At 40.0% G+C, this 27,849-nt stretch overlaps 1 protein-coding gene across 1 annotated transcript; it reads left to right on the top strand.

Moving 5' to 3' along the window:
- The first annotated feature begins 2,259 nt into the window (after window positions 1-2,259).
- LOC122562052 (Golgi apparatus membrane protein TVP23 homolog B-like) lies at window positions 2,260-24,886 on the top strand. The gene is made up of 7 exons (XM_043714500.2): window positions 2,260-2,307; window positions 2,692-2,774; window positions 7,732-7,876; window positions 9,777-9,866; window positions 12,174-12,305; window positions 12,767-12,895; window positions 20,950-24,886. The coding sequence occupies exons 1-7, from the start codon at window positions 2,296-2,298 to the stop codon at window positions 20,977-20,979; spliced, it is 621 nt and encodes a 206-aa protein (XP_043570435.1). The 5' UTR covers window positions 2,260-2,295; the 3' UTR covers window positions 20,980-24,886.
- The last annotated feature ends 2,963 nt before the right edge of the window (window positions 24,887-27,849 follow it).

Here is a 27,849-nt window from a genome sequence, read left to right as displayed (position 1 = left end):
AAATAAGCAGCTTCTACAGTCACTTGTTTCAGCTGCTAAGGTGTTTTAACTACCCTGCTTATTTTCTTGGCTTCAACATTATTCTTAACCATTCTTTCGCACCAAGAATATAAACCCTTTGGCACTAGAATAGCCATCTGGAAGACTGGCATGTGAAGCATTGCTAAAAAGCATTATTTTCATACTTTCTTGCTTACCCAATTGCAGAACTTGTATATGCACTCTTCTGAATTTAATGTTTATTTATTCTCAAGACTTCTTTCAAAGTTGCATGTTTCATGATAGTACTCAGTTCCAACTGGTATTGGATCTAGTTTGAGTGTACATGCTGTTTAACAATCCAATTAAACTTCTTAACTAGTCTAGCTGTTTCTTAAGAACAAAGAATTTTTTGCTCAATTTATTAGGATATCATTAACACTTTGTGCTGAGTGTTGCTTCAAATTTCACTCCAGACGTGTTCTGTTTAATGTCTAACCTATATATTTAAAAATTCATGAAGCCTGTGTTCCACTTTTAAATTCTCTTATTTTATCCAACACACATGTTCAAATTCCATAGAACCACCTGTTGTCTGTTGCCCTTGCTGATCAACACTAGTGATCACACTGATTACAGCTTGTACTGTTAAAGTAGTCTACTTATTTATTCATCACTCAACTCAGTTTACCAATATAGCATAAAACTGCATCAGGTTACAAACATAGTTGCTTCAGACTCATGACTGAGACATGCATTGGTGAGCAACAGCTAACCAAGTTTTGGCCATTCAGCTGGATCTGTCCTTCTTCTCTGAACTCTAAGCTCAGGGTTCTGCTTCTGTGATAGCTGTTCCTAAGTTTCACTGCCAATGTTTTCAAACACTTATTTTTATGTTTTCTCATAAAAATTTCAGAAAGTTTGATTTGCCCACAGGGCCCTTACTACTGATGAAGTAAGGCTTACTGCATTTTTCTTTGATACCCTAAGATTTAATGAATGTCTTTTTCTCCTGCATGCAAAACATTTGTTGATAAGACGCCAGGCATTCCTCGGCATTATCCTTGTTACAGTTCCCAATTCTTATTGTCTATTACAATGACCAGAGGTATTTCTATCTTCACTCCTTTACTTATGATTCCCCTTTCCTGTTTCACTTTCGAAGCCTATATCTAAGCAGTCTAGCATTGCTGCTATCATGGATTGGAGGTTGGGTTGGTGGGGGGGGTGTGCCAGCACCTTCCCCTGCAACCGCAAGAAATGCAAAACTTGCACCCACACCTCCCCCCTTACTTCCCTCCAAGGCCCCCAAGGGATCCTTCCATATTCGCCACAAATTCACCTGCACCTCCACACACATCATTTACTGCATCCGCTGCACCCGATGTGGCCTCCTCTATATTGGGGGGACAGGCCACCTACTTGCGGAACGTTTCAGAAAACACCTCTGGGACACCCGGACTAACTAACCCAACCACCCCGTGGCCCAACACTTCAACTCCCCCTCCCACTCCACCAAGGACATGCAGGTCCTTGGACTCCTCCATCTCCAGACCATAGCAACACGACGGTTGGAGGAAAGAGCGCCTCATCTTCCGCCTGGGAACCCTCCAACCACAAGGGATGAACTCAGATTTCTCCAGTTTCCTAATTTCCCTTCCCCCCCCACCTTGTCTCAGTCCCAACCCTCGAACTCAGCACCACCTTCCTAACCTGCACTTTTCTTCCTGACCTCTCCGCCCCCACCCCCACTCTCTCTCATGCTGTTTCAGAGGCTGCTGTCCCTTTTTGTCTCCCATTATTTATGACACTGCTGACCCTGCTGTCTCTCATGCTGCTTCAGAAGCTGCTGATCCCGTACTCTGCTGCCTTTTAAGAAATTCATTATATTCATGATCTTGAGGCCGTTTCTCAACTTGTTGAACACACTGAAACCTGGTCTCCATGACTCTAGAACACAGCATAAAGCTCATTGGAGGTCTTGTGGCACACAAGGAGTGACATTCCCATCTCTGAACCATGTGCTCTGGATTAAAAGCTCACCATTGACAGAGATTCTCAGCTGCAAAAGAGAACACTAGAAGCTGGCCATGACTGACTTCAGACGCCCCTGAGTGAACTGTAACTTAGCAACAAGCTGCGATGACGCTGCTGGAAGAAACCAACACTCACCGGAACCCCGCCTCCCGCGCCTGCGCACTGCCCTCCGCCCGCTCAGGCGCTGAGTGGACACCTATCCCGAGGGAGGGGTCCTGAGGGCATAAACAAGGGTCACGTGGTCCGGAAGTCGTTGTCAATGGCGGAGCGGAGGGAAGGATGATGCGGCAGGTGAGGGAGAGAGAAAAGGGGAGGGGAAGAAGAAAAGGGAGAGAGAGAAAAGCAAGGATGGATCGATAGACAGACAGAGGGGGAGGGATAGACGGGAGAAGGGGTAAGATGTACGGATAGAGGGAGAGAGAAAGCGAGAGTGGGGAGAGAGATGGCGAGAAGGATGAAAGAGGAGGAAGATAGAGTGATGGTGGAGAGGACAGAGGGAGGTGAAGGTCCTGGAGACACAGAGACCACCCATCTCTCCTCCCCAGGACCGTGTTCCCCTCTTACCTCCAAGGGGCCCTGATCTCTGACAAACCCCACCCTCCTCACTCAACCCCCACCCTCCTGCTTCACTCACTTCACTCTCCCCCTCTCTCTTCCCCCCCCCCCCCACTGCAGGAATCCAGTGATGATGCGGAGGACGTTTCGCTTTTTGATGCTGATGATGAAGGACAGAGAAAGTCCAAAAAGAAGAGGATCCGGTAATACTGAGGGGGTGGGATTCTAAAGTTCATATTTGGGTCAGTGGATTCACATCAACCTCAGTGACTGCTTCTTGGATGTCATTGTTATTGACCTGTCATCACCATGAGAGATAGGAACAGGGATGGCTGTTCATCCCTTGGGTCTATTCCACCATTCCTGGCTGACCCAATATTCTTCTTGTCTGCTTTCCAGCCCTTTCCCCATCATCCTGGATTCCCCCACTGATCAAGATTGGTCTGAAAGTGGACTGATTAAGTGAATAAATTCACAATATAAGATTCTTTGTGTTTGATACCTTAGCAGGGAACCTTAATATTTGCCCTGCTCAATGCAGAAAATGCACCTATTTCCTCCTTTATGGTATTGTCAATGCAAAGAGGATTCATATTTTATGTTCATCAGATATATTAGAAACACAATTTTCCAGAGTTTACAATGGAAACCAGAACTGGTTTTTTGATAATTGGCCCTACACAGGGCACAGTTTTGTTGGGGCGGGGGTGGTAAAAGCTTTGCATATTTTTACAGAAGCTGTACATTTTCTCACTGTTCTGCACTGAGAGTGCACAGTTAATTTATCAAACTAGTTATAGCCTCTTCATTGGAGAATGCTAGTTTCAACTTCTAAATGTCAAGCTTTTAAAAGTACCTTTCCATATATATTAACATAAGGTTACAAGTGGGGCTGTTTGCTGATTGTGCAATATTCAGCCCTGTCCATTAGATGCTGATGTTGTTGTTTGACATCTATGTTGAGATGTCTTGTAGATTCATCAAGTTTTAGGTATACTTGGTTATGCTCCTGATGTGTCTTCCTGTACTGTTCATTGAACCAAGGGTTTATTACCCTAGCTTGATGGTAATGGTAGAGTGTGGACCGTGATGTTGTGGATTGTAATTAAATATAAATGCTGCTGCTAATAGCCCCTAGTGTCCAATGGATGCCTAGTTTTGAGTTGGCTGTAGCTGTTCAGAAATTTATTCCACTTAGCACAGTGGTAGTGCCACATGACCTCAGTATGAACATGGGACTTTGTCTCCACGAGGCTAGTAAGGTAGTCACTCTTACAGATACTACCATAAACAGATGTAACTGTAGCAGGTAGGTCAATGAGCACAAGGTCAAATTGTTAGCCCCCCCACCACCTGCCACAGTCTAGCAGCCGTGTCCTTTGGGGCAGCACGGTGGCTAAGTGGTTAGCACTGCTGCCTCACAGCACCAGGGACTCCGGATCCGATTCTCGCCTTTGGTGACAGTCTGTGTGGAGTTTGCACATTCTCCCCATGTCTGCGGGGGTTTCCTCCGGCTGCTCCGGTTTTCTCCCAGAATCCAAAGATGTGCAGGTCAGGTGAATTGGCCACGCTAAATTGCCCAAAGTGTTAGGTGCATTAGTCAGGGGTAAATGAAGGGTGGGGGGATTACTCTTCAGAGTGTCGGTGTGGACTTGTTAGGCCAAATGGCCTGTTTCCATACTGTAGGGAATTTAATCTAAAACTCAGCCAGTTTGGTCAGTAGTGGAGCTACTAAGCAACTCTTGGTTATAAACATTGAAATCCCTTGCTCATGGTAGGTTCGATTTCCCGACACACCACAATCAGGCTTTGTCCATAGTGGTGTTCTACATGGAAGAATACTTATTCATCAGTCAGTGGTACTGTGTAGAAGAGGTTGTCTTGCCCAATGTTTGACTTGATGCTATGAGATTTCTTGGGATCTGGAGTCAATGTTAAGGATTCCCAGGCATTTTCATCCTGATTCTTTACATCATGTTGCCACCTCTGCTGATTCTTCTTGCCATTCGGACAGGGCATATCCAGGGGCAGCTCTGCCTACCACACTGACTCCATGAAAGTTGCTGTCAGGCTGTTCCTTGACTAGTCTGTGAGGCAGCTCTTCAGATTTTAGCCCTGGACCCCAGATGTTGGTAAAGAGGACTTTGCAGGGTTGATAGGGCTGCGTGTGCCTTTGTCATATCCAGTGCCCGTGTTGATGTCAGATGCTTCATCTGTTCCATTTCTTAATTTCTGTTTTCTGTAGTGGTTTGATAAAAGTGCGTGTCCATTTCAGAGGGCTGCAGTATGGAGTCACAAGGAGGTCAAACCAGATAAGGACAGATTACCTTCTCACATGGACATTAGTGAGCCAGAAGGGTTTTAGTAACAAACATTAATAGTTTCATGGTCATAATCACTGGATCTAGCCTTTAGTTTAAAATTTATTAATTAAATTCAAATTCCAACCATGTCCTCAGAGCCTTGGCCTCTGGACTGCAAGTCAATGATACTACTGCCATCCCATTGCCTCCCCCCAAATCTGAAAACGTTTTGTTTCTTTTGTCTTTGGTTACCTTCCTAATGTATTTCAGCAACAAAGCTTTGATTATTTCTACTTAAATTTGTCTTTGGCTCTCATTGGTGTGGCTTGTGTGATCAGACAGTGGCAATTTTGCATGTGCAAAGTCATGAAATTTTGACTCAGCTGCAAAATGTAATTGCTAAATAAATATTTAAATAAAGTTCATTGTCATGCTTTTGAATTCTTAGGAGTTTCCTATTATAAACCACTTGTTGCGGATAACTGAGCTTGTAGCTGGTGATGTCTTCTCTCAATCTATTCTGAATGAAATGAGTTCAATTATTGTTGGTAGCACTGGATTATGGAATCACCCCAGTGTCTGACTTTGGAGTGGGAGAGGGTGCAGAGATGTCATGAGAGAACACAATCGGATGCCAGAACAAAGTGGAGTGACCTTCTTTGGAGGAAGGAATCTGCTTTTTCTTTGCTGTGGAGTTGGGTCAAGATTTTCACCTTGCAAACTTTGGTACAAAATTGTTTGGCCTTTGTATTCATGTTGAACTTTATGTGAAAGTGTAAAAAAAATGGTTATTATACTCAAACAATCAAAGTAGTGAAAATGCAATGAACTTTATTTAAATATTTACTTTAAATGCAATGAACTTCCTAATATTGAACCTGATCGTAAGTATCCTGTATTACTTACAGTAGAAACTTCTCTGCAAACTTACTGTGTCAAAAAATGAAACTGTTTGTGTTGCAATATGTAAGGCTTCAGCACAGTGTGAAAGAAGCCTTTTCGCTTGGAACAATGGATGTTTTCTAGAGACTAAGTGTTGCTGTTTAAAGTCCAAATGTGCCATAATTGGGTTTGCTCTCTCGTGCTCTCTGTGCATTCCGTGTTCCTCAGTTGGACCTTTCGAAGTCACTATCCTCTTGTGTTCTTCAGCATTCACTTTAAGCTGGTGAAAAGAAGATGTTTGTTGGAGAGTGCTCTTTGAGGGGGCTGCAGGTTTGAGACTGATTTCCTATAAGGTACTTTGTGTTCCATGATTAGACTTTTCATTTAGGAAATTGTGTAAAGACGATGTATTAGTATTTCCTCTATTTTTGGACTCCAAACACAAAAAAGAAAATACTGCTTTAAACTAAAGAGATGGCTGCAACTTTAAACATTATGTTTACTGGGACACATTGTATACACCCCAATGTTCCATTTTTCCTGGAACAGCGAAAACACAAGCAGATACTAAGGAGCCAACGGGTTCTTAGCTAAAGGAAATCTACTGGACAACAGTGTTCTGTTTGACTCCTGGTGACCATGGCTTGTTTGAGGCCAGTGCAGCCATATAATCTGCAAAGAGAAAGCACGAGAAAATCTCCCTCTGTTTCACACTCCTATGGAGATATTGGAAAGTCTCTAACAACAGCTAGCTGTTTTCCAGTCCATCTTCGACTGAAGGAGGAATAAAACTTCTCTAAAGACAGTGAAAGGATGAATTCTCAACCAGTGAACAAAAGAGAGCATCTTCAACCTCATCTCATCAGTAAAGAACTAAAATAGAATAGAAAGCAGTTCATTGAATCCTTTGATCCAGACTGGTGCTATCAAACTATCTTTCTCTGATTCAGTTTTTTGTTCTCTTCTGTTTGTGAGGCAGATTTTAAAGATGGGACAGAGTTTAAGTTTGAGTTACAACTAAGCAATTCCTATTTCCTAATTGTCATCGGTTAAAGACAATTTGTATGTAATAAACAACTATTTTCTTGTTAAGTTCAGAAAATTGGTGTGTATTTTCTTTTGAACACGAGTTTGTCGGTCAGGTAAGTTGGACACTTTGGATAGTTTGTTTAAACCTCTTCACAGTTGAGATAAACCTCCGGAATAGTGGAGCTCAGCCTCCAGAAAACTATCCCAGAGAGTGATGACATAGACTATGAGAGATTTATTCATGATAAATTAACAAAATACTTTCATTATAAAATGAGTTTGTAGGAAACTGCTACTTGGATTCCAAGTTAAAAGATTTAATGTTGTACAGATACTCTGTCTTTGATATTTGTGCTATCTTACCTGTCTAAAGAATGGAACTATTAAAGGATTTTAATACAAACATAGGGGTAATGTTACGAGGTAGCTGTGTTATCTAATAAAGGAGTCTGTGAGAAAAAAGGAACTCCTGAAAACCAAAAGGGTAGGCATTAAGAAAAATTATTTTCACCCCGATTCATCTCTCTCGGTAGCTGCTGTGTTCTTAACTTTATTTTCACTGAAGTTCCAGGTAATCTGTACATCAGTTGAATTCAAAAACCCATGTTAACACCATTGCCAGTTAACTTATTGCAATTGACAGTTCGCTTCTTACATTTCCTACATGCAGTGTAAAACACTGCAGCTACTTGTGGAATGTGATGGTTTGGAGTCAACGTGCAGGTGTGTTGTGAAATTTTCTTCTTTTTAATCCTCTCGCCCACAGCCAAACCCTTCCACAGGGTAACATCAGTTTCTAATTGACAGTATTTTGTATTTGTAACAGTACAACTGTTGAATAAAGGTGTTTTTTCATGTCATGAATTATCTCTCATGAATTAGTATTGTGTTGCAGTAATGAATTGTTGGAGATCAGTGGATTTATTTAAAAATTTTTTTTTTCAAGGCATCCAGTGGCTTGCTTCTTCCACCTGTTTTTCCGGATTAGTGCAATAGTTGTCTACCTTCTCTGTGAATTTCTGAGCAATAGCTTCATTGCCTGCTTTGTGACAATAATATTGCTTCTATCATGTGACTTCTGGACTGTAAAAGTAAGTAACCTTTGGAACATCTTATTTCTTCATTCCCCAGAAGGAAATTGTCTGGTGTGTTCACACGCAAGTGTTCAACAAAACAATGTCCTAACTTGATAATTATAAGAAAAATATATTCGAAACACTGTTCAGTAACAATTTCTTTTGGGAGCTAGAAAAAGCCATTTAGTAAAATGCTATTTTTTTTCATTGGTTTTAAGTCTGCAAAACTCATCATATCCCTCAATATTTTCTTTTCACTCAGATGTATGTCTAATTGCAACTGAAACTCACTTATTTGTTTCATTCACTCCATTATTCTTTATGTCAAATGCATTTTTATAAAAGAGTGGGTAAAGTGATTTTTTTTCCCCTCTTCCTATGGGCTTCCTTGTTTTTAATCTTTCATGGTGTTTAAATCTTAGTTTGCCATTCTCATACTTGCTTTCAGGCTAGTGTGACTTTTTTGTCTGGAAATTAATGGAATAGATAATATGTGGCCTGAATTGGAGGTCATAGTGGCATCTGAGGTCTCATGAATGTTTGGTCCAATAGCTTTGTCTTTTTCATTAATTAATTATAGGAATGATATAATGCCGAAAGAAGTCATTTGGCCATTGAGTCTGCACTGAAGCGCATTCCACCCAAACCAACCTCCCAACCCTATCCCCACGTCCTGCATTTACCATGACTAATCCACCTATCCTGCATATCCCTGGGCACTACAGGGCAATTTAGCATGGCCAATCCACCTAACCAGCACATCTTTGGATTGTAGAAGGAAATGCATACAGATATGGGGAGAACACACAAACTCCATATAGACAGTCATCCGAGGCTGGGATTGAACCTGGGTCCCTGCACTATGAAGCAGCAGTACTGACAACTGCCACTATGCTGCCTTATAATGTGAGCAGTGAGTTTTAGTTTTGCAGTCATAAGGATACAATGACTAGGATTTCACCGTTATAATGACAGTAACATTGACACTGTTCGCTGCAATTACTATGCAAAACTCTGGACATTACTACTGCTGTCCTCTGGATGTGAATCTTAGAAATCAACTGAATTGATGTAATTTCTAGTTTGTAGGCTTTAATCTCACTGTAGAAGCGGCCCAAATAATCTAACTGCTTGCATTAGATTTGACAAAATGTAAACAGAATGACAAGTTTGAATTGCTGCTGACCAATCTCTGTGACCCTAAAAAAACCTACTTTTTATATTTAAAAATATTAGCATTTACTATGGAATAGAGAAAATTTTGTGGATCTCTTAAAAACATTTTTTGACCTTATCCCTGTGTGTCTCAATCTTCATTTACATTTCTATAAAACTGTGAAAAGTGAGGGAAAGAACCTGAGAGTTCTGCAGTGTGATTGGCTGCTTATTCTAGTTGGTATCATTGGTCCTGGTGCCAGAATGAAATTAACATGAGAACAGGTTAAGTTTCCTTCATGGGGTTCCCTAAATGTTTGCCGGGAGCATTTTTAAAGCTTATCTGAAAATGTTGTTACTTTCACCCAAATTTTGTGTTCAGCAGCATAGTTCAGATGTAACCATTTTGCTGTAAGTTTGTTGCTGTCCAGTATATTAAGTTGAGTTTTATTTATCTAAATTAAGTAGTAACATGAATTCAAATTCCATGCAGTTTTTAACTAAATTAATGTGTTTTGTTTGTTACCTACTATTTGAAGTACGTTGTCCAATTTACAAATGACTCTGAACATTGCTACTACATATTTGAATTGATGAACTGTGTTTTAAATCTTTGAGATAAATCTGAAAGGTACATTCAACTTAAAAAATACAATGTTTATGTGTGATATAGAAATTTATTACGCTTGTGCACTATATATTGATGTACAGACACACACTTCCAATGATCCTGCACTGTTTGTTTGTATTTCTGGTCCAGAATATCACTGGTAGATTACTAGTGGGGTTACGCTGGTGGAACCAGGTTGATGATGATGGAAAGAGTCACTGGGTCTTTGAGGCGAAGAAGGTATGAACAAAAGTTGATTCTTTTATTTAGAGGAGACCAAAAAGTGTGTGTGTCTGTGTATAGTGTGTATCTATAAACCACAGTTGTTGTTTTTATAGAGAAACTTATTTGGTGAAGAATAGAACTGGATCCAATCTTCCCAAAGCATCATTAGGAGAATGGGTAGACCAAACGGGCCTGATGAGCCTACTGTACCACTCGGTACAACCATGGCTGGTCTTGACTTTACTTCTAATTTCCTGTTCCATATATTCACTGACAGAGTATCCTTAACCTCCCGAGGGTAGAGAATTACGAAGATTCGCAGCCCTTTTGAGTGAAGAAACTTACCTTGGTCCTAAATAATCAACCCCTTATTCTGCGTCTATGACTCTGTGTTCTAGATTCCTCAAGCATTAGAAACAATCTCTGTGCCTGGCCTGTCTAGCTCCTTCCAAATCATGTATGTTCAATTGAGATCTTATTCTTCCAAACACCAGAGAAAATAGACCCAATTTACCCATTCTCGACATACTTGACGACCCACTCATCCCAGACAGCCATCTATGGTCCTTTGCTATTGGATTTGAATAGAAGTATTCTTTTCCTAAAAGATACAAATTAAAACTGTAAAACTCTGTACATTAACGTTTAGAAGTTTTATGCCTTTTGGGGAAAAAAAACTCTGCATTTTAATTCTTATGATCAGTGAATAGTTTCTAATTTCTCTATATTATAACTCCTTCTGCCACCTTGTCCATCCACTGTCTATATCTTTTTGCAACTTCTGTGTGGTTATCACAACTTGTGTTTCCACCTCACTCTGTATGGTCAACAAACTTGGACACATTACTTTGTCTCTTTGTGTAAATCTAATATAGATTGTAAATAGCTAAGGCCCTAGCATTTATCCAAGTAGCATTCTACCAGTCACAGCTGTCAACTTAAGAAAGCTCTATGTATTGTTGAGTGTGTTGCTGCAAAAACACAGCAGGTCAGGCAGGAAATTCCTGATGAAGGGCTCCGGCCCGAAACGTCGATTTTCCTACTCCTCAGTTGGTGCCTGACCTGCTGTGCTTTTGCACACATTCTCAACTCTGCTCTCCAGCATCTGCAGTCCTCACTGTCTCCTAATGGTCTATATATGATTACTCTTTGTGGCCAAACCTTTTTAGGTCTATTTCCCCAATCTCCCATTTGGCCAGTTGTCCGCTCCTGCCTATGAAATTGGCTTTGTTTAAGTTTAAATTTCTTGTTTGTGCTTGAAACATTGCTTACAAACCTGTGTGGAATTCAATTGTAATATGATTGCTAGTTTTCAGCAGATGTGTTACTTTTGAGATTGCTAATTAACCCTGTCTCAGTACACAATACTAGACGTAAAATAGCTTTAGCCCTAGTTGTTTCCATAATATATTGTTCCACAAAACCGTCGCAAAAACATTCTGCAAGCTCTTCCAAGTCACCATTGCCAATTTGATTGGTGCAGACTCTATCAAGCATAAAGTCCTGCACGATTATTCCATTGCTTTTGTTGCACATCAATAATTTCTTGCCTTGCTTTTATTTAGAGTTAAATTAAAAGCAGGCAAATATTAATTCAACCACCTCCACAATACCAATAAACACCCATTTATATGTACTTGTGAAATCCCATTGAATGCCCACTGCCTGCATGGAATTAGTACAACTAGTGTAAATTGGTACAACACAATATAATTAATTGTGGGTAAGGGCTTTTGTGGCACAATGGTAGTGTCTTCATCTCTGATTCTGGAGGCATGGGTTCAGATCCCACCTGCTCCAGAGGTGTGTTAGCAACATTTCTGTGCAGGCTGATTTGAAAATATCTTAAGAGTAAGTGCTTTGGTGAGCACTTAAGTTGAGACTTGGGCACATAGATGATACTTTAGGTTTCATTATTGATTCCTCTGGTACAGTCTGGTTCAATAGTAGGCTGTGAGCACTGCTATGATGCAAACTTGTCTTCGTTCATTAAAATGGAGACTTTGTATAGGACAAAAAAAAATTCATTAGATGTTTCCATACTAATCGTTCGAATAAATCAATCTTAAAAAGACAGCTGTCCACCTGAAAAACAATGAGCATAGCATAGTACTTTTCAACAAATATGTTACGTTAAAAGGCTAAAATGCTTAGGCATAAATTTTAAACTATTTACAGAAATACCTAACTGTAGTTGAAATATGTTAAACCAAGCATGATGTGTACATTCCAAGCATAAATTGGTTGTGTTGAATTCTGAAAGAAGACAAGAATGTTAATTACTCTGTTCTAAATTAGAATTTTTCTTTATTATTTTCATAGCCTTCGAGTAAAGGGAAGAGAGTTTCTTCCGAAGCTGAATCCAAAATCTTCTGGTTAGGATTAATCATCTGCCCCATTCTGTGGGTCATTTTTGTCTTCAGCACTTTCTTTTCCTTTAAGTTGAAATGGTTGGTAAGTTTTTGAGTGCTGCTTAGTACAATTATGTTTTAAAATTTTCTGATAAAAATTATTTTGATAATTTTTAATATATTTGCATGAATGCAAGTACTGCAGATAATTTTCCTTTTTTTTTTGGATCTTTATAATGCAGAGACAGATTGTTCTACATATATCACTAAGTATTGCTTTAAATATTTATGCCATTCTAAATTTGGAATGGTAGGGATGGGTGAGGGCAATAATAGATTCATGGCAAAACACTACAGCTGCTGGAAATCTGAAACAAACACTGAAATTGCTGGAGATGCCTATCAGGTCAGGCAGCATCTGTGCAGAGAGGAACAAAATAATAGTAATGCAAGGGTAGATGTTATTCTGCTTGCAGTTTTGTGAAATAAATTGTGTAAGGTGTGAATTGTTTTCTGTGACATATTTATGGAGTGTTCTTACTGATTTTCTTCCTTTTGGAATAGGCTGTGGTTATCATGGGTGTTACGCTTCAAGGATCAAATCTCTATGGTTACATCAAATGTAAAATAGGAAGTGGGAAAAACCTAACTAGCATGGCTACCTCCTATTTGGGCCGCCAGTTTTTCAAGACGGTGAGTTTATTCTGACACTTGTTTCTTCATGACATTATAGTGGGAAGTTTACTGTACTTATTATATTTAATTAGACTACTAATTATGACTATTGGTACAACTATTGACGGAGAGCATGAACTTTAAAAAGTATTTTAATTCTTGGTGACTTCCTTAAAGGAATCATAATAACCTTATAATCATTAATAACCTTAAAGAAAGGTTATTAAGTTTGCAGAATTTTACTGTAAGAACAAACTAAAATTACCATAGTTTAAGCATTACGTAGTAGGTAAGAAAGACAAGGACTGATTAGGGATAGTCAACGTGGCTTTGTTCGTGGGAAATCATGTCTCACAAACTTGATTGAGTTTTTTAAGAAAAGTAACAAAGAGGATTGATGAGGGTAGAGCAGTGGACGTGATCTATGTGGAATTCAGTAAGGCATTTGACAAGGTTCCCCATGAGAGACTGGTTAGCAAGGTTAGATCTCATGGAATATAGGTAGAACGAGCCATTTGGGTACAGACTTGGCTCGAAGATAGAAGACAGAGGGTGGTGGTGGAGGGTTGTTTTTCAGACAGGAGGCCTGTGACCAGTGGAGTGCCACCAGGAACGGTGCTGGGTCCACTTCTATTCATGATTTATATAAATGATTTTGATGGGAGCATAGGAGGTAGAGTTAGTAAGTTTGCAGATGACACCAAAATTGGAAAGGTAGTGGACAGCAAAGAAGGTTACCTCAGATTACAACAGGATCTTGATCAGATGGGCCAATGGACTGAGAAGTGACATTAATTTAGATAAATGCGAGGTGCTGCATTTTGGGAAAGTAAATCTTCGCAGGACTTATATGGTAAGGTTCTGGAGAGTGTGGCTGAACAAAGAGGCCTTGGAGTGCAGGTTCATTGCTCCCTGAAAATGGAGTCACCGGTAGATAGGATAGTGAAGAAGTCGTTTGGTATGCTTTCCTTTATTGGTCAGAGTATTGATTATAGGAGCTGGGAGGTCATGTTGCAGCTGTACAGGACAATGGTTAGACCATGTTGGAGTATTGCGTGCAATTCTGGTCTCCTTCCAATCAGAAGGATGTTGTGCAACTTGAAAGAGTTCAGAAAGATTTACAAGGATGTTGTCAGGGTTGGAGGATTTGAGCTATAGGGAGAGGCTGAATAGGCTGGGGCTGTTTTCCTTGGAGCGTCGAAGGCTGAGTGGTGACCTTTATAGAGGTATATAAAATCATGAGGGGCATGGATAGGATAAATAGACATAGTCTTTTCCCTGGGTTAGGGGAGTCCAGGACTAGAGGGCATAGGTTTAGGGTAAGAGGGGAAAGATATAAAAGAGACCTAAGGGACAACTTTTTCACGCAGAGGGTGGTACCTGTATTGAATCAGCTGCCAGAGGAAGTGGTAGAGCATGGTACAATTGCAACATTTAAGAGGCATTTGGATGGGTATATGAATAGTAATGGTTTGGAGGGATATGGGACAAGTGCTGGTAAATGGGACAAGATTAGTTTGGGATATCTGGTCAACTTGGACGAGTTGGACCGATGGGTCTGTTTCCATTTTGTACATCTCTATGATTCTATGACTCTAATGAACTAAGTGCCTAAACTCAAAGCCGCAAAAGAAATAATCTGGGTTAATATGCTGACAGACCAATAACCCTGTATGCTGTATACATGTTCCAGTATATGCTCCACAGGATTACAGACTTTCACAAACAAAAGTCCAAAATCATTCCCAACTTCCAATGGATTCATTTCTTCCTATTTGGCTGAAAAAGGTTGTGTGGCTTAGTTTTCTGAGGATTCAAAAACAGCCTTCAGCAGAAAAGCCCATTCAGGTGATTTCTTATCTCTGCCATGCCAGGATGAATCTCTGCACATGCCTCCTTCACCCAGAGGACAAAGTTTCATGAGCCCTTTGCCTGGTAGCTCACAGCGAAGAACATTTTCTCTGCCGTGCACGCTCTCGCTTGCTCTCTGTGCTTTCCCTGCTTTCGCTCGCTTTCTGCGCTTCTCTCTCTTCCCCCCCCCGCCCCCAACTCGCATGCTCACTGTGTAAGTCTGCACAAAACAAGAATATTTGCCTCAGTTTGTAAACCTATCCACATTAGATTTAAATGCTCTGTACTTAGTTTTCAGTTGTTAACTATGGCATATGGTTTTCAATAACATTTAACCTGAGTCCCTGCTCTTGTTGTAACCTGGCCTCCTGAGCTTCATCATGGACAGAGTTAAACGTTTGGACAGAGTTAAACGTTTGTTTTCACTTTGCCATTTTACTTTGAATTTAAAGAGACAGTCCAGTACAGCCATCTCATAAACTTTGCATTTGTGACACCAATGTATACTTTTGTTTAATAACATTTTTGTGCAGCTAAGTTTGCTGGAGTATTTGTAACTTAGGTGATGTAACAACATTTTATTTTGTTAGTACCTGTTCATTTGGCAGGACAACAGTTACAGCTCAGGAAAATTAAAATAAACTTAAATTCAAAATAAGAATTTCCATCATCAGGTGGTTTAATGAAGTTGGAAACTCTGATGTTTGCTGCCTTGCAATGCACTGTAATTGATACACTAAATGTATTGGAGACTGCACATACGATACATTCCCTTTGTGAATCTGGGTAATACTGAGTCACAGTAATGCTAAAGTTGAACAAAAGTAGAAAAATTCAAGATCTCACATTGACCAAAAATATTTGCTCTATTAATTTTGAAAATGGTCTCACTTGCTCCCTGCAATCCTTTCTGTCTCCTAGAAGCCACCTGGTCTTTTGTTAAACCTACCTGCAGTCTTATCCCTTCCAAATTGTTGCGAGTACTTCTATCACATGGACTATAGCTCAACATCACTTCTGGGACACCTAAGTTTTTTGGAAATAAATGCAGGTGTTTTAGCAACACCCATAACCCAAGAACCAGTTTTACAAATTTCTCAGTTTTTAAAAAGACACAGAATCATTCACCTTAACACCCTGATTGAAATTGCTGTCAACAGTACTGATTTGGTGAATCTTGTTATATGAAACTGGCAAAAAATACAGAAATAGACAAAAGGAGATGATGTTGAAGTTGTAATCCAATTTCTTGATTTTTGTCTGTTTTCATGAAAACTGGTGGTTTAATAACACTTTGAACCATTTTGTTACATTGATTTTTTTTTTAAAACACTGATGCAAACATCAGAAGAAAGATTGCCATATCTCAAATTTTTTACGGTCTGTGCAGTTTGCCCACCTTCATGGATTTAAGGAGCAGTGTAAATTGTTTTCGGATGTTGCTCGAGCTTGCAGTGCAGTGGAAAATTTACATTGACAATTTGTTATCCAAAATGTAGCAGATTCCCCAACAAGACTCAGCAGAAGATATTTGAAACATTTTTGGTTATAACTGCTTTTAGTTGTTTTCACATTTTGCAAGTGCTATTACAGGGTATAAAAAGGGAAATTTGAGCCACTTACAAAACAGAAAGCACAAGGAATTTTTGTTTTTGTTGAAATTATGATTTTTTTTTCCCTTTCTTCTTTTCGCCAGGCCAAAATGTGCTGGACTGTGACAGGTGGACCCTTCTTGTGTTCCTTTTAGTTTTTTTTATTTCACTCATGGGATGTGGATGTCATTGTCTGGGCCAGCATTTATTGCCCATCCTAGTTTTGCTAGAGAAGTTAGTGGTGAGCTCCCCTCAGTTTCTAATTCTCTGTGAGAGACATCACAGGTGAGCTGGTTCATGATGTTTGTTTTGAGACTTCTTTCCAGATCTTGTCTTGAGGTCAGTGCAATCAAACTTGCTCCCAACAAACCAAAGCATTAATTTGGTTGTGTTATCTGCCCAGCATTACCCGAAGGTTTAAAAAGCCTATGTTATTCTAATGGCTTCCTGTGATTGAGCTATCTTCCTTGTATGGTTGTCTTTCATTTATGGAAGAAGAAACATTGCAAAACCATGGAACTTCGGCTGTGAGGTATTAATTAGCTTGCTAAAAGTAAACTGGTAATGTGGATGCAAATCATTAGAACAGATTATGTTTGATTTCATCATTAATTGACAATTGCGTGATTATGTGCAGTGTCTCAGTGCCATACTTTGGAAAAAAAATATTTGTGGGTGTCTTTTTTCTGAGCTGCAAATGACCCCCAGCAGGAGGAATTCAAACCACAATTCTTCAGTGAGAAGTTTATTACAGTTTGATTTCAGGGTCTGCAGGCCTGACTGTCCACTAGTTTGGTTCTGTTGCTTTGAAAGTGTGCCATTTATACTGATTGGATGTCATTGTAATGCAATGGATGATGCAGGTGCCTATGTCCAATGTAGTAAGAATCCTATTTATCGGATGGGATGTGAGGTGGTCTGGTGATTGGAGTCATTAGTGCTGGGTGAAACTTCTAGGAGAAAGTGACAACTGCAGATGCTGGCAATCAGAGTTGACGAGAGCGTTGCTGGAAAAGCACAGCAGGTCAGGCTGCATCCAAGGAGCAGGAGAGTCAGCATTTCGAAAATAAGCCCATCGTCAGGAATCTGATGATTCTTGGAACTTCTACCCTATTGTAACTGCTAGAAACCTTGGCTTAGAATTTTCCTGAGAGTTGAACAGGGCAATTGGATTTGGGATAGCTCTTACCCATCACATTAGCTGTGCCTGACATCCAGGCTTTCAGAAAAGGCTGTTAGGTTTTGATCAGGAGTGGAAACACTGCCTGCTTTTTCTAAAACCCCTCTCGCCTATCCAGTTTTGCTGAGGTTTGTCCAAGCATCTCCAGTGCTGGGATTGTCCAGTCCTAACTGAATGCAGTGCAAGGATGTGGAGTCCTGGTCTGTGTGGCTGAGTATCACAGTGGACAATGCTTTTGATAGACTGAACCATATGGTGAAGTCCAAATTCCACTTTGTACATTATGGGTAAAGTATCTCCAGCAGGGCAGTGATGTAATGGTAATATCACTGGACCAGCAATCCAAAGGCCCAGACTGGCACTCTGGATTCCTGGGTTCAAATCACATCATAGCAGCTGGTGTTAATCCGTCTGGAATAGAAAGCTAATTTCAGTAATGGTGCCCGTGGTAACTATCATCGTGCATTGTAAAAATCCTTCTGGTTTCCTAATGCCCTGTAGGAAAGGAAATCTGCCATAGTTGCGTGGTCTGGTCTGCATGTGGCTGGTTCTTGAACCTGAAATGGCCAAGCACCTCTCTAATTGCTGGAGTAATTAGGGATGGGAAACCAATGCTTCCCTTGCAGAGGCAGCCACATACTATGAAAAGATTTTTAAAATGTGGGAGGATTGCGATAGTTGTTAAAGCTGAAGACATTTTCACTAATAACTACAAGCTGACTGCTTTAAACTGGTTTGATATGGTTGGACAGTTTTGAATTACACCTCTCCAACTCCTGAATCATAAGCTTGACATTATGTTGAGTGGGACAGGTCAAATTAAAATATGCCTTACAACTGCGTTCAGAACTATTTCAGTGTTGATGGGATATGATTACAGATGTGGAGATCAAGGTTGCAAATGATAATTTATGAGGAGTATATTTAGATCTATTACAGCAACGGCAGCCCATTAATCTAGCGGTTACAGTAAATGGTTATTCTCTTACCCAAGGGATTGCACAAGGCCTGTTTAATCTACATAGACAAAGCATAACTGACCTTGACTGGATGCAACATGATGAGTAATATGCAGTTTACTTTTGAGAGCTAACCAGGTCAAAAAGATCTGTACAGCGTCCTATGCAAATAATCTGGAGTATGTGCATTGATATCCTAATTCTCAAAACGACACAATAATTGACTTATACTGTTATAAGTGGTCTGGTCATTACTGGAGGTCAGCACTACTTATCTGCAGTATTCGCATAAAATGGCTCATAGAACTGTTTTATTTTGCATCTTGTTGCCTGATTGAGGAAATCTGAAAGTGAGTACCTGACAACACCTGATGATAGAGCTGTAATAGATGGAGACAGTCTGGTTGAGGTGCTTGTGGTGCAGTGGTAGTGTCCCTACCTCTGAGCTATGAGGCCTAGGTTTGAGTCTCTCCTGATCCAGAGGTGTGTAGTAACATTCCTGAATAGGTTATTTAGAAAATAGCTGGAGACAGTGTGTGCCAGATTTTGTTGTTTGAATGAAATAAAGGACAACATTTGTGTATTCTCATGAAAATCTGCCCTAATAATGCCACCGAATAAGGAGGATGAATGCTTTTTATTAATTGTTCACAGGACATGGGCATCACAGGCTAGGTCAGTATCACTGCCTTTCCTTAAATCCCCTTGAGAAGGTGGATTGTTGTGACCTTGAACCTCTGTTATAGATAAGAAAGCTACAGGTTTTTTTACCCAATGACCAAAGGAATAGCGATGTAGTTCAAGTCAGGATGGTGTGAGGGGAACTTAAAGGGTGATTGTTACAATGCATCTGCTGTCCATTTCTCTCCAGGTGGTGTAGGTTACTGGTTTGGGAGCTGCTGTGAAATGAGCTTTGGTGGATTACTGCGGTGTATCTTCTGGCCATTATAGATTGCTCCAATGTGTATCAGTGGTGAAAGGAGTGAATGCAAACGGTAATGAATGGGATGTTCAGTCAAGCCAGCTATCTTGTCCTGGATGGTGTTGAGCTGCTTGTGTTGGAGCTGCACCCATCCAGGAATTGGAGAGAATTCCATCACAATCCTGACTTGTGCCTTGAGGATAGTGAACAGGCTTTGGGGAATTGGGATGTGAAAGACTCTTAGCCTCTCACCTGCGCTTGTTAAATTTATGTTGATAATCCAGTTCCGTTCAATATCTGGTCAATGGTAACCCTCAGTATTTAAGACTCTGCAAGGTTAATACCATTAAACTTCAAAGGGCGATAGTTAGCTTTTGTCTTTTTGGAGATTATCATTGCCTAGCACTTATGTTAGGTTCTTCAGAGGTTTCTCACACAAGCTGCAATTCGCACACACCAACTTCAGCAAACGTTTTTAAAGTTTAATAAAGCTTGTACAAACTCAGTGACCCCTCTCATGCTCTTCGTGGGCGTGAAGTCGAGTCAGAAGAGAGACGCCGAACAAAGAAAATATATCACCTTTATACGAGTCAGTTGGCAATGCTACAGCTATTCACTCTGTCACTCCCCCATAGTCACATGCCACTCAAGACAGCCCCCAGTCACTCCCTCACAGTCACATGTTACCCCTGTTACAATGGCAGGATGGGAGCATCCTCAGAGATGATGCAAGTGCTCATGCCCTAATACTGGGGAATCGTTATGCCGACGATTTCCTGACTCTGATTTCCCAAGACAATGCAGATGCGACATACCTCTGGACAGAAAGCATTTCTGGATGGAAGAGATTGAATTATAGTTAACTTGACAATAGCGGGGGAGTAATAGCAAATGACTGCCTGTCTAAATGAAGTGTAAATTACAATGGATGGTCATCCGAATTCTGCATGCGTTTTGTGAGACAGAATGTCGCCTCCACCCACTTCCAGAACGTTCAGCTTTGCAGTCTAACTCTTTAATGTCCAGAAAGATATTCCCATTTAATCTTTTAACGTTATACTTGAAGTTGTGAATGTTACTTGTCATTTAGTCTAAGCCTGGACATTGTCTAGGTCTTGCTGCACACAAACGCACTTGCACCTGTACCTCAGGAGTTAGGAATAGTGCTCAACCTTTTGTAATAATCAATGACTGAGTTGATTAACAACTCCCCAACAACCATCGCCCTTTGTGTCAAGTATGACATTAAATGGGAAGCTTTCATCCCTGATTTCCATTGACTGCAATTTTGTTAAGGCATTCTGTCAAATGCTGCCTCAATTTCACACAGTAACTTGCATCTTAGTTCTTGAGTTCATGTTTGGACCAAAGCTGTATCGGAACTTAGTGGCACTGGCTGAACCCAACCTGAGCATTACTGAGCTAATTATCACTTCACAGTGTGATAGTGAAAGTGACTTGTGCTAAAAATACAGAGTTTGTATTCTGATTACTGCTGGTTGGACAAATTGTAGCAGAGTGTTTGAGGAACCTGGCTGATGACTTTCTTTTCTTGTTTGTCATTACAGGCAATGAAGAAAGAAAACCCAGAATCTTAAAAGAAACATGGAGTTTTGGAAAACCAGCTTGATGTGTCTTTTGTATTGTGAATATTGGAACTCCTTTTGAAGATTTGCCTTTTCACATGTTTTTCCCTCTTTAATATTCATTTTGGGAAAATACAAAGATCAGATAAAACTGCAGTCATCTTACAATTTGTAGCTTTTCTTCCTTTCTGTTAATTATGAATCGGAAGCTACTGTTGTCTGTCCTAACTCAAACTGATTTAATTGTGCTCGAGTCTGAAATGAGCAAAATTTAATTTTAGAATAATTCTGATTTTGTTTCTCTTGGTTAATAAAGCATATCCAGGGGAAGATTGGATGAAAGGAGGTGACATCTTAATGTTTCTTGGGGTGGGGGAAAACTAGCTTAAGTTTTAAACTTTTATAATAAACATCACAATGATATTTTGATGATGGAAATTTTATTTAGAAAATGTGCTTTCTAATAACATGTTAGTCTAAAGAGATCTGTGGAGCATTTGAGCTCTTTAGGGAGAATGTATATACTTAAATAAAGAATATCCTTTATACATGCATAAAACAGACAGAGGAAAGCAGTTTCCAATTTATAAATCATGGCAATAAGTTCATGTTTAAATGCATGACATGTAATAATACAGCACAGTAAATGGAAAATATTTGCTTTTATACAGATGTGATGATGAAAAAATTAAAACAATTTAAATATTTTTGACTGCAATTGAAGCTATTAGATTTAGCTGGGAAATGCCCCTCTCAAAGGGCATGCAATGGAGTTTCAGCTGATGTCCAGCCTAAAGGTGAGTACCAGATAGTGTAAGTCTGACACAAAAGTAAAGTACTGCAGATGTTGGAAGCCTGGAAGTACTCAGCAGGACAGATACCATCTGAGGAGCAAGATAGAGTCAAGGTTTTAGCTTGGCATGACCATTCATTTAGCCAAGCTTATAGCAAGGGAATTTCAGGATGAAAGTTGACTCCTGGAAGAGTCAGAGGCCAAGCAGTCCCTGTCCTTCAACACCATCTTCCTGCCTGAATCTATCATGGTGAACAATTTCTCCATCAACTCCATGCACTTCCTCCAAATAAGGCATTACTGTGGGAACCCGCGTGCGTCTTGGTTTGGTCTGCCTTTTTACAGAATGTGTGGGATATTCCATAAGTCCTATTCAAGCTTCCTCCCTCACTTCTTTCTCCAGTAGATTTGTGACAGAATTTGTTTTGTGATGACTGAGAAATTTTACTGATTTTCCTAATTCTATCCTTCCTGAACTTTCTTCTGTCTCCATTTCTGGAGATTAGTTGATAACTTATCTTCACAGTGACCATGGACCTGACTGCATTTCTACTTTTGATTTGTTTCCTCACATTCCACTTCCTATAAGGATTTCTCACCCTCCCAAAGGAACTGAGGTTATCACAAATACTGACAGGACTATGTTCAATCTATTCTGTGCACTTCCTTTCTCATCCTTTCCCCTCTGTCCCAGAAGCCATAAAAGTAAAAAAAAAAGCCGAGAGATAGTCTACATGACTTTGCAGCTGGAAGGAAATAGAAATGTGATTGTATATTATTGAAAAGGAATAGGATAGAGGGCATGAGAGATTAGAAACAAAGTCATGGAACAAATGGTAAAGATAGTGTTAATGGTTGCAGTAAAGAAGCAAAGCAATCAACCAGTGTCAGTTAATGGCAGAATGGTAGACAGCTCTGAGAAAAAACCTGCAAGTAAGATTCCAGAGCAAAAGGAACAAATTTGAAAGAATAAAAGGTTTGTGTTTGGTTCTGTTGCTTCTAAACTGCCACTATTGAAATGAACTTTATGAATTGTACACTGTTTAATTGAGTATGTATTGAAAGATGAGGGTTTGTTATGCATCAATGATGGTTCACAGCACTAACTTATGAATGAGGTACTGAGGCTGAAAGTGGGTCGAACTGTACAAATAGTTTGTACATTAATAGCCTGTTCCTGAACCTTACTGAGCCTACAGCTTAAACAGACTCCCTCAATCTACCTGAATGAAGGGAGATAGTAAAATAAGTCCATTTCACTTCCTGACATTTATGTGAGCAGTTTGGACCCAATGTTAGAAAAGTCAGTTGCACACTCTTAGGAGCACAAGGTACATATATATGCTTCTAGCTTAAGGGCGATTCCTCCTCTCCAACGAAATCTATTTCACAAGGGCATCTGTAGTTTGTCCTTTTTCACCAGAAGTGATTGAATCTCAGTGAGCTATGCTGTCCTGACACCAACTCAAACGGTAAAATGTATCACCTGATTTAGTGGTTCGACACATGCCAACTGCCCCCATGAAGCTATTCTGTATGTGAGTTTGGACAACATTATCTGGCAATCAGCTCAGCAAGTAGAAGCAGCCGTCAGATCACCCATGTAATTAAATCTGACAGGCTCTTGTTCAGTGTTCCCTCTGACTTTTTATTCTTCTGTGCTGTCCTGTGAGGTCCATGCATGGACGTGATTTCAGGAAACTGAAGTCAATCCTGCAATTGGCGTCGACTCACTGATCACTGCATAGAACTATACAGCAGCCTTGCAGAGCAGAAGGAGCTTTACACTCTTTTATGTATTGGTAGTGTTCCTACCTATGAGCTAGGAGGTCCAGCTTCATGTTCTATTTGCTGCAGAGGTGTGTCATAACACGTTTGAACAGCTTGTTTAAAAAACATCTTTAATTAAATGACACTTCAGTGTTGTATGGTGGAAGTGCTATTCTGTGGGAGGTGCTGCCTTTGGCGTGCAGGGAACGGTTAACATTTAACCAAGGCACTGCCTGGTTGAAAAATATCCCATACCATTACTTGAAAAGGAATAGCAGAGTCTTCTTCATCACCTGACCAAAATGTGATTTTTTTTTTCAACCAATACTATCAAAATGGATGGCCTTGTCATTCACTTTGCTGTTTCTTATATCTTGCTATATCCATATAGCCCGTCAGCAAGTCCAATTCTTAGAAATATTTCTTAGCTATGAAGGATACCATGATAATATTGCTGTACTCAGCTCTGACAAATTGCCAAGTGTGGACTTTTAAAAAGGCTTAACCATCTTCCTTTGCAATGGGCTTCATGCCTGTTGAAGCAGGATAGCAATGCTGCCAGAATACATCTGAGACAAAATGACATTTTGCCATGAAAGATTATTTTGTGCTCATTTTTGGACACAAGCATCAGAGTTATTCTGATTGGCATTACCTGCCAATTGTTAGCTGCATTAAGGAAAAGAATTTGCCAGTGGGGTGCCATAAAATGGGCAATAGTGACCAGATGCCCATTTACCCTTGTCTGATATTCTTTTCCATTAAGAGAAAAGCTGAATAAATTGAATGAAGTAATTAGTTAAATATTCAGCTAAAATGTGGATTAACTGATATTAATAACTATTCATGAGATTCATTGTTGTTAAATAATCGCTAGACTGTTCTAATTAAAAGCTCCATGCAGAGACTGCAACAGTGAAAATTCCACTTTAATGAGCCCTGCTTCACTACAAACACTAAATAATGTATTGAACAAGACTAGAATGCATCGTTAATATTAACATCAAAGAATTACAGTGCAGTATGGTTTTCCTCCTATTTATATTGTAAGGTGATTGAAAGTATCTGATCATCTGAGACACCTATGTCTTCGAGAATTTTTGAAATGTTGTTAACTCTCATACATATCTGAAAAATTGAGCAATCAAATGTCCTTGTTGTGAGCCTGGTATAATCCTTGTTCTTGTGTGGTAATGTATATTGTGTACAGGGTTCCTGATTGTGCATTGAGCACATGACCCCAAACACACTGTTATAAGCTTTTAATATGAATTGGCTTTCAACACCTAATGTATCACCAGGAAAAGCATATTAGTAATTACAGATAAAATTGTACATGGCTGATGAGTGAGTAAACCTGCTGTTATGTCTTTTTTCCACCAGAGTGCACTAAGTGACTAGGTTCACTGGCAAGTATGTCAGTTAGGTGAGAAAGATCCATTGGCAGCAATACACAGAGACTGTAGGTTAGACCAAACTTTCCAAGAATATGGCAGTACATTAGTGTCTGAGCAAACAGTCATTAAAAGGAGGATAGAAGCTATTCTTGGAATTGATGTAGTTGTATCCTATGTCACAAATATCCATGATATCTGCATTTCATCATTTTAAAAATAACATCACTTCTTAATTGGATAGTCCCTTTAATTTACTTCCAAACAGAATCTTAAGATACATTGCTACTTTTAACTTGGTTACAAGAGTAGGTGACAATCCATTAATAAAATAATAATTGAACAGTTACTCAGGAGTTACCAAACAAACAAGATACATAATATGCTGCATTTAATCAAATGTTCAGATCCAGTGACACAGGATAGAAAATATAAAGGACTTATTGTATTCTCGTGTCCTTTCTGCTGATACCTCGTTGCTGGATTGGGGCAGGCATTCGGTAATCGAATTGCTTTTGTTTTTAAATGAGTGGTAAAAAAGGGATTGCGTGGCATCTGGTCTGGAATCTGTCTCCATTTGTTGTCATGACGACATAGTGTTGAAAACTGTGGCGCTGAAAAAGCACAACAAGTCAGGCAAATGCCTGAAATGTTGATTCTCCTGCTCCTAGGATGCTACCTGACCCGCTGTGCTTTTCCAAAACCACACTTTTTGACTCTGATCTCCAACATCTGCAGTCCTGACTTTCTCCTATATAGTCTAAGTTGTCAAAAACTGTCACTACCAGGTTAAAAAAAGCAAAGGACAGCAGTTGCTGGAAATCTGAAACAAAAGCAGAAATATCTGGAGAAACTCAACAGGTCTGACACCATCTATGGAGAGAGAAAAAAGGAGTTAAAATTTCACGTCTAGTGAACCTTCTTCAGAACTGGTGAACCAATGGGGCAGGAGTGAAATTCCAAATCAAAAAGGAGAATTTTTAAAACTAAGGCAGTTCCAGAGCAGGAGCTAGTGTACGTCAGTGAATAGAGGTTCATGGGGTGAATGGTAGAAGGTATGATTTAGGACACGAACAGAAAGTCTGATCATGGTTTTGAATGCAACGTATGTCCTGTCAATTTTTCTCAGTGCTGCAGAGCATTGGACTTCAACCTGTTGAGAGAAATTGGAAAGTGAAAGACGTTGGTTTCACTGCCCTGAAAACTGCCCCCAGAAATCCTTCCACACAAATCACTGGACAGGCTGAATAAATGCTGGCTTAGACATGGACAAAGCCCCATCAGCCTAGTATCCAAGTGCCCCAGCATCAGTTGCAAACTTTCAAAGAGCTACAGGACCATTCCAACCTGAACTGGTTGCAATTGAAACCAGATTCCAGGCATTCATTGAACTTCTCTGATTGGGAAAGCTGGAGTAAAAGACACACCAAACAAAATTATTAAAGACCAAACATTTAATAACATAGTATTAACAGTTTGTAGGATAAACATTTCTCACAGTTAAATTACAATCATGCCTGAAAGATTCACTGCTATATCGCAGAATAAAATAGGCACAGATTAAAGAATAAATATTTATATCAATGGAGCTTAATTGTGGAGTTTTCTGGGAAAATGTGAGGATATTGTGTAACCTTATATTGAGAACATTTATTGTGACAAGTAACAGTTATATGTTGGCAGGCAATTGATTTGCTATTACTACAAACCTACATTTTCTTTATCTAATCATGGGATATGAATGTTACAGGCAAGGCCCTTCCCTACATGGTCTGGACAATGTAATGGTGAGCCATCTTCTTGAATCTCAGCAGTCCATCTTGGGAAGATACACCCACAATGGTGTTGGAAAAGCAAATTCCAGGATTTTGACCCAGCAACAATTTGAAATGGCGCTACACTTGCAAGTTAGGCTAGTTTGTGACTTGAAAGAGGCTTTGCAGGAAGTTGTGTTCTCATGCGTCTGCTACCCTTATCTGTCCAGGTGGTAGAGCTCACAGATTTGGAAGGTACCATCGAAGGAGACTTGGTTAGTTGCTGCAGTGCTCTTTTCAGATGGCACAGGCTATTCCTATTGCGCATTAGTCCATGAGGGAATGTGATTATGTGTTCAAGGAGAATGTCCATTTTACCAATGAGGAAGTGCTGGATGACTTGAAACACATAAAAGTGGATAAATCCCTAGGACCTGATCAGGTGTAACCGAGAACTCTGTGGGAAGCTAGGGAAGTGATTACTGGGCCCTGTGCTGAGATATTTGTATCATCGATAGTCACAGGGAGGGGCCATGAGACTGGAGGTTGGCTAATGTGGTGCCACTGTTTAAGAAGGTAAGAATAAGGCAGGGAACTATAGACTAGTGAGCCTGACGTCAGTGATGGGCAAGTTGTTGGAGGGAATACTGAGGGACAGGATGCATATATATTTGGAAAGGCAAGGACTGATTAGGGATAGCTTTGCGTGTGAGAAATCATGTCTCACAAACTTGATTGAGTTTTTGGAAGAAGCAAGATGAGGGCACGTGATCTATATGGACTTCAGTAAGGCGTTTGACAAGGTTCCCCATGGGAGACTGATTAGCAAGGTTAGATCTCATGGAATACAAGGAAAACTAGACATTTGGATACAGAACTGGCTTAAAGGTAGAAGACAGAGGGTGGTGGTAGAGGGTTGTTTTTCAGACTGGAGGCCTGTGACCAGTGGAGTGCGACAAGGATTGGTGCTGGGTCCTCTACTCTTTGTCATTTATATAAATGATTTGGATGGGAGCATAAGAGGTATAGTTAGTAAGTTTGCAGATGACACCAAAATTGGAGGTGTAGTGGACAGATTACCTCACATTACAATGGGATCGTAATCAGATGAGCCAATGGGTTGAGAAGTAGCAGCTGGAGTTTAATTTAGATAAATGTGAGGTGCTGCATT

The sequence above is a fragment of the Chiloscyllium plagiosum genome, unplaced genomic scaffold (assembly GCF_037043375.1).
Source record: "Chiloscyllium plagiosum isolate Xiang-an unplaced genomic scaffold, Cpla_swu_hap1 HiC_scaffold_25, whole genome shotgun sequence".
NCBI lineage: Eukaryota > Metazoa > Chordata > Chondrichthyes > Orectolobiformes > Hemiscylliidae > Chiloscyllium > Chiloscyllium plagiosum.
This window is presented reverse-complemented; position numbering and strand designations above follow the sequence as displayed.

Bases quoted from the DNA above. Each gene is read 5' to 3' on its own strand.
- LOC122562052 (XM_043714500.2), top strand. The intron at 2,775-7,731 runs GTAATACTGAGG...TTTTTTTTCAAG, and splicing joins TCCAAAAAGAAGAGGATCCG to GCATCCAGTGGCTTGCTTCT. The intron at 12,896-20,949 runs GTGAGTTTATTC...TTGTCATTACAG, and splicing joins GCCGCCAGTTTTTCAAGACG to GCAATGAAGAAAGAAAACCC.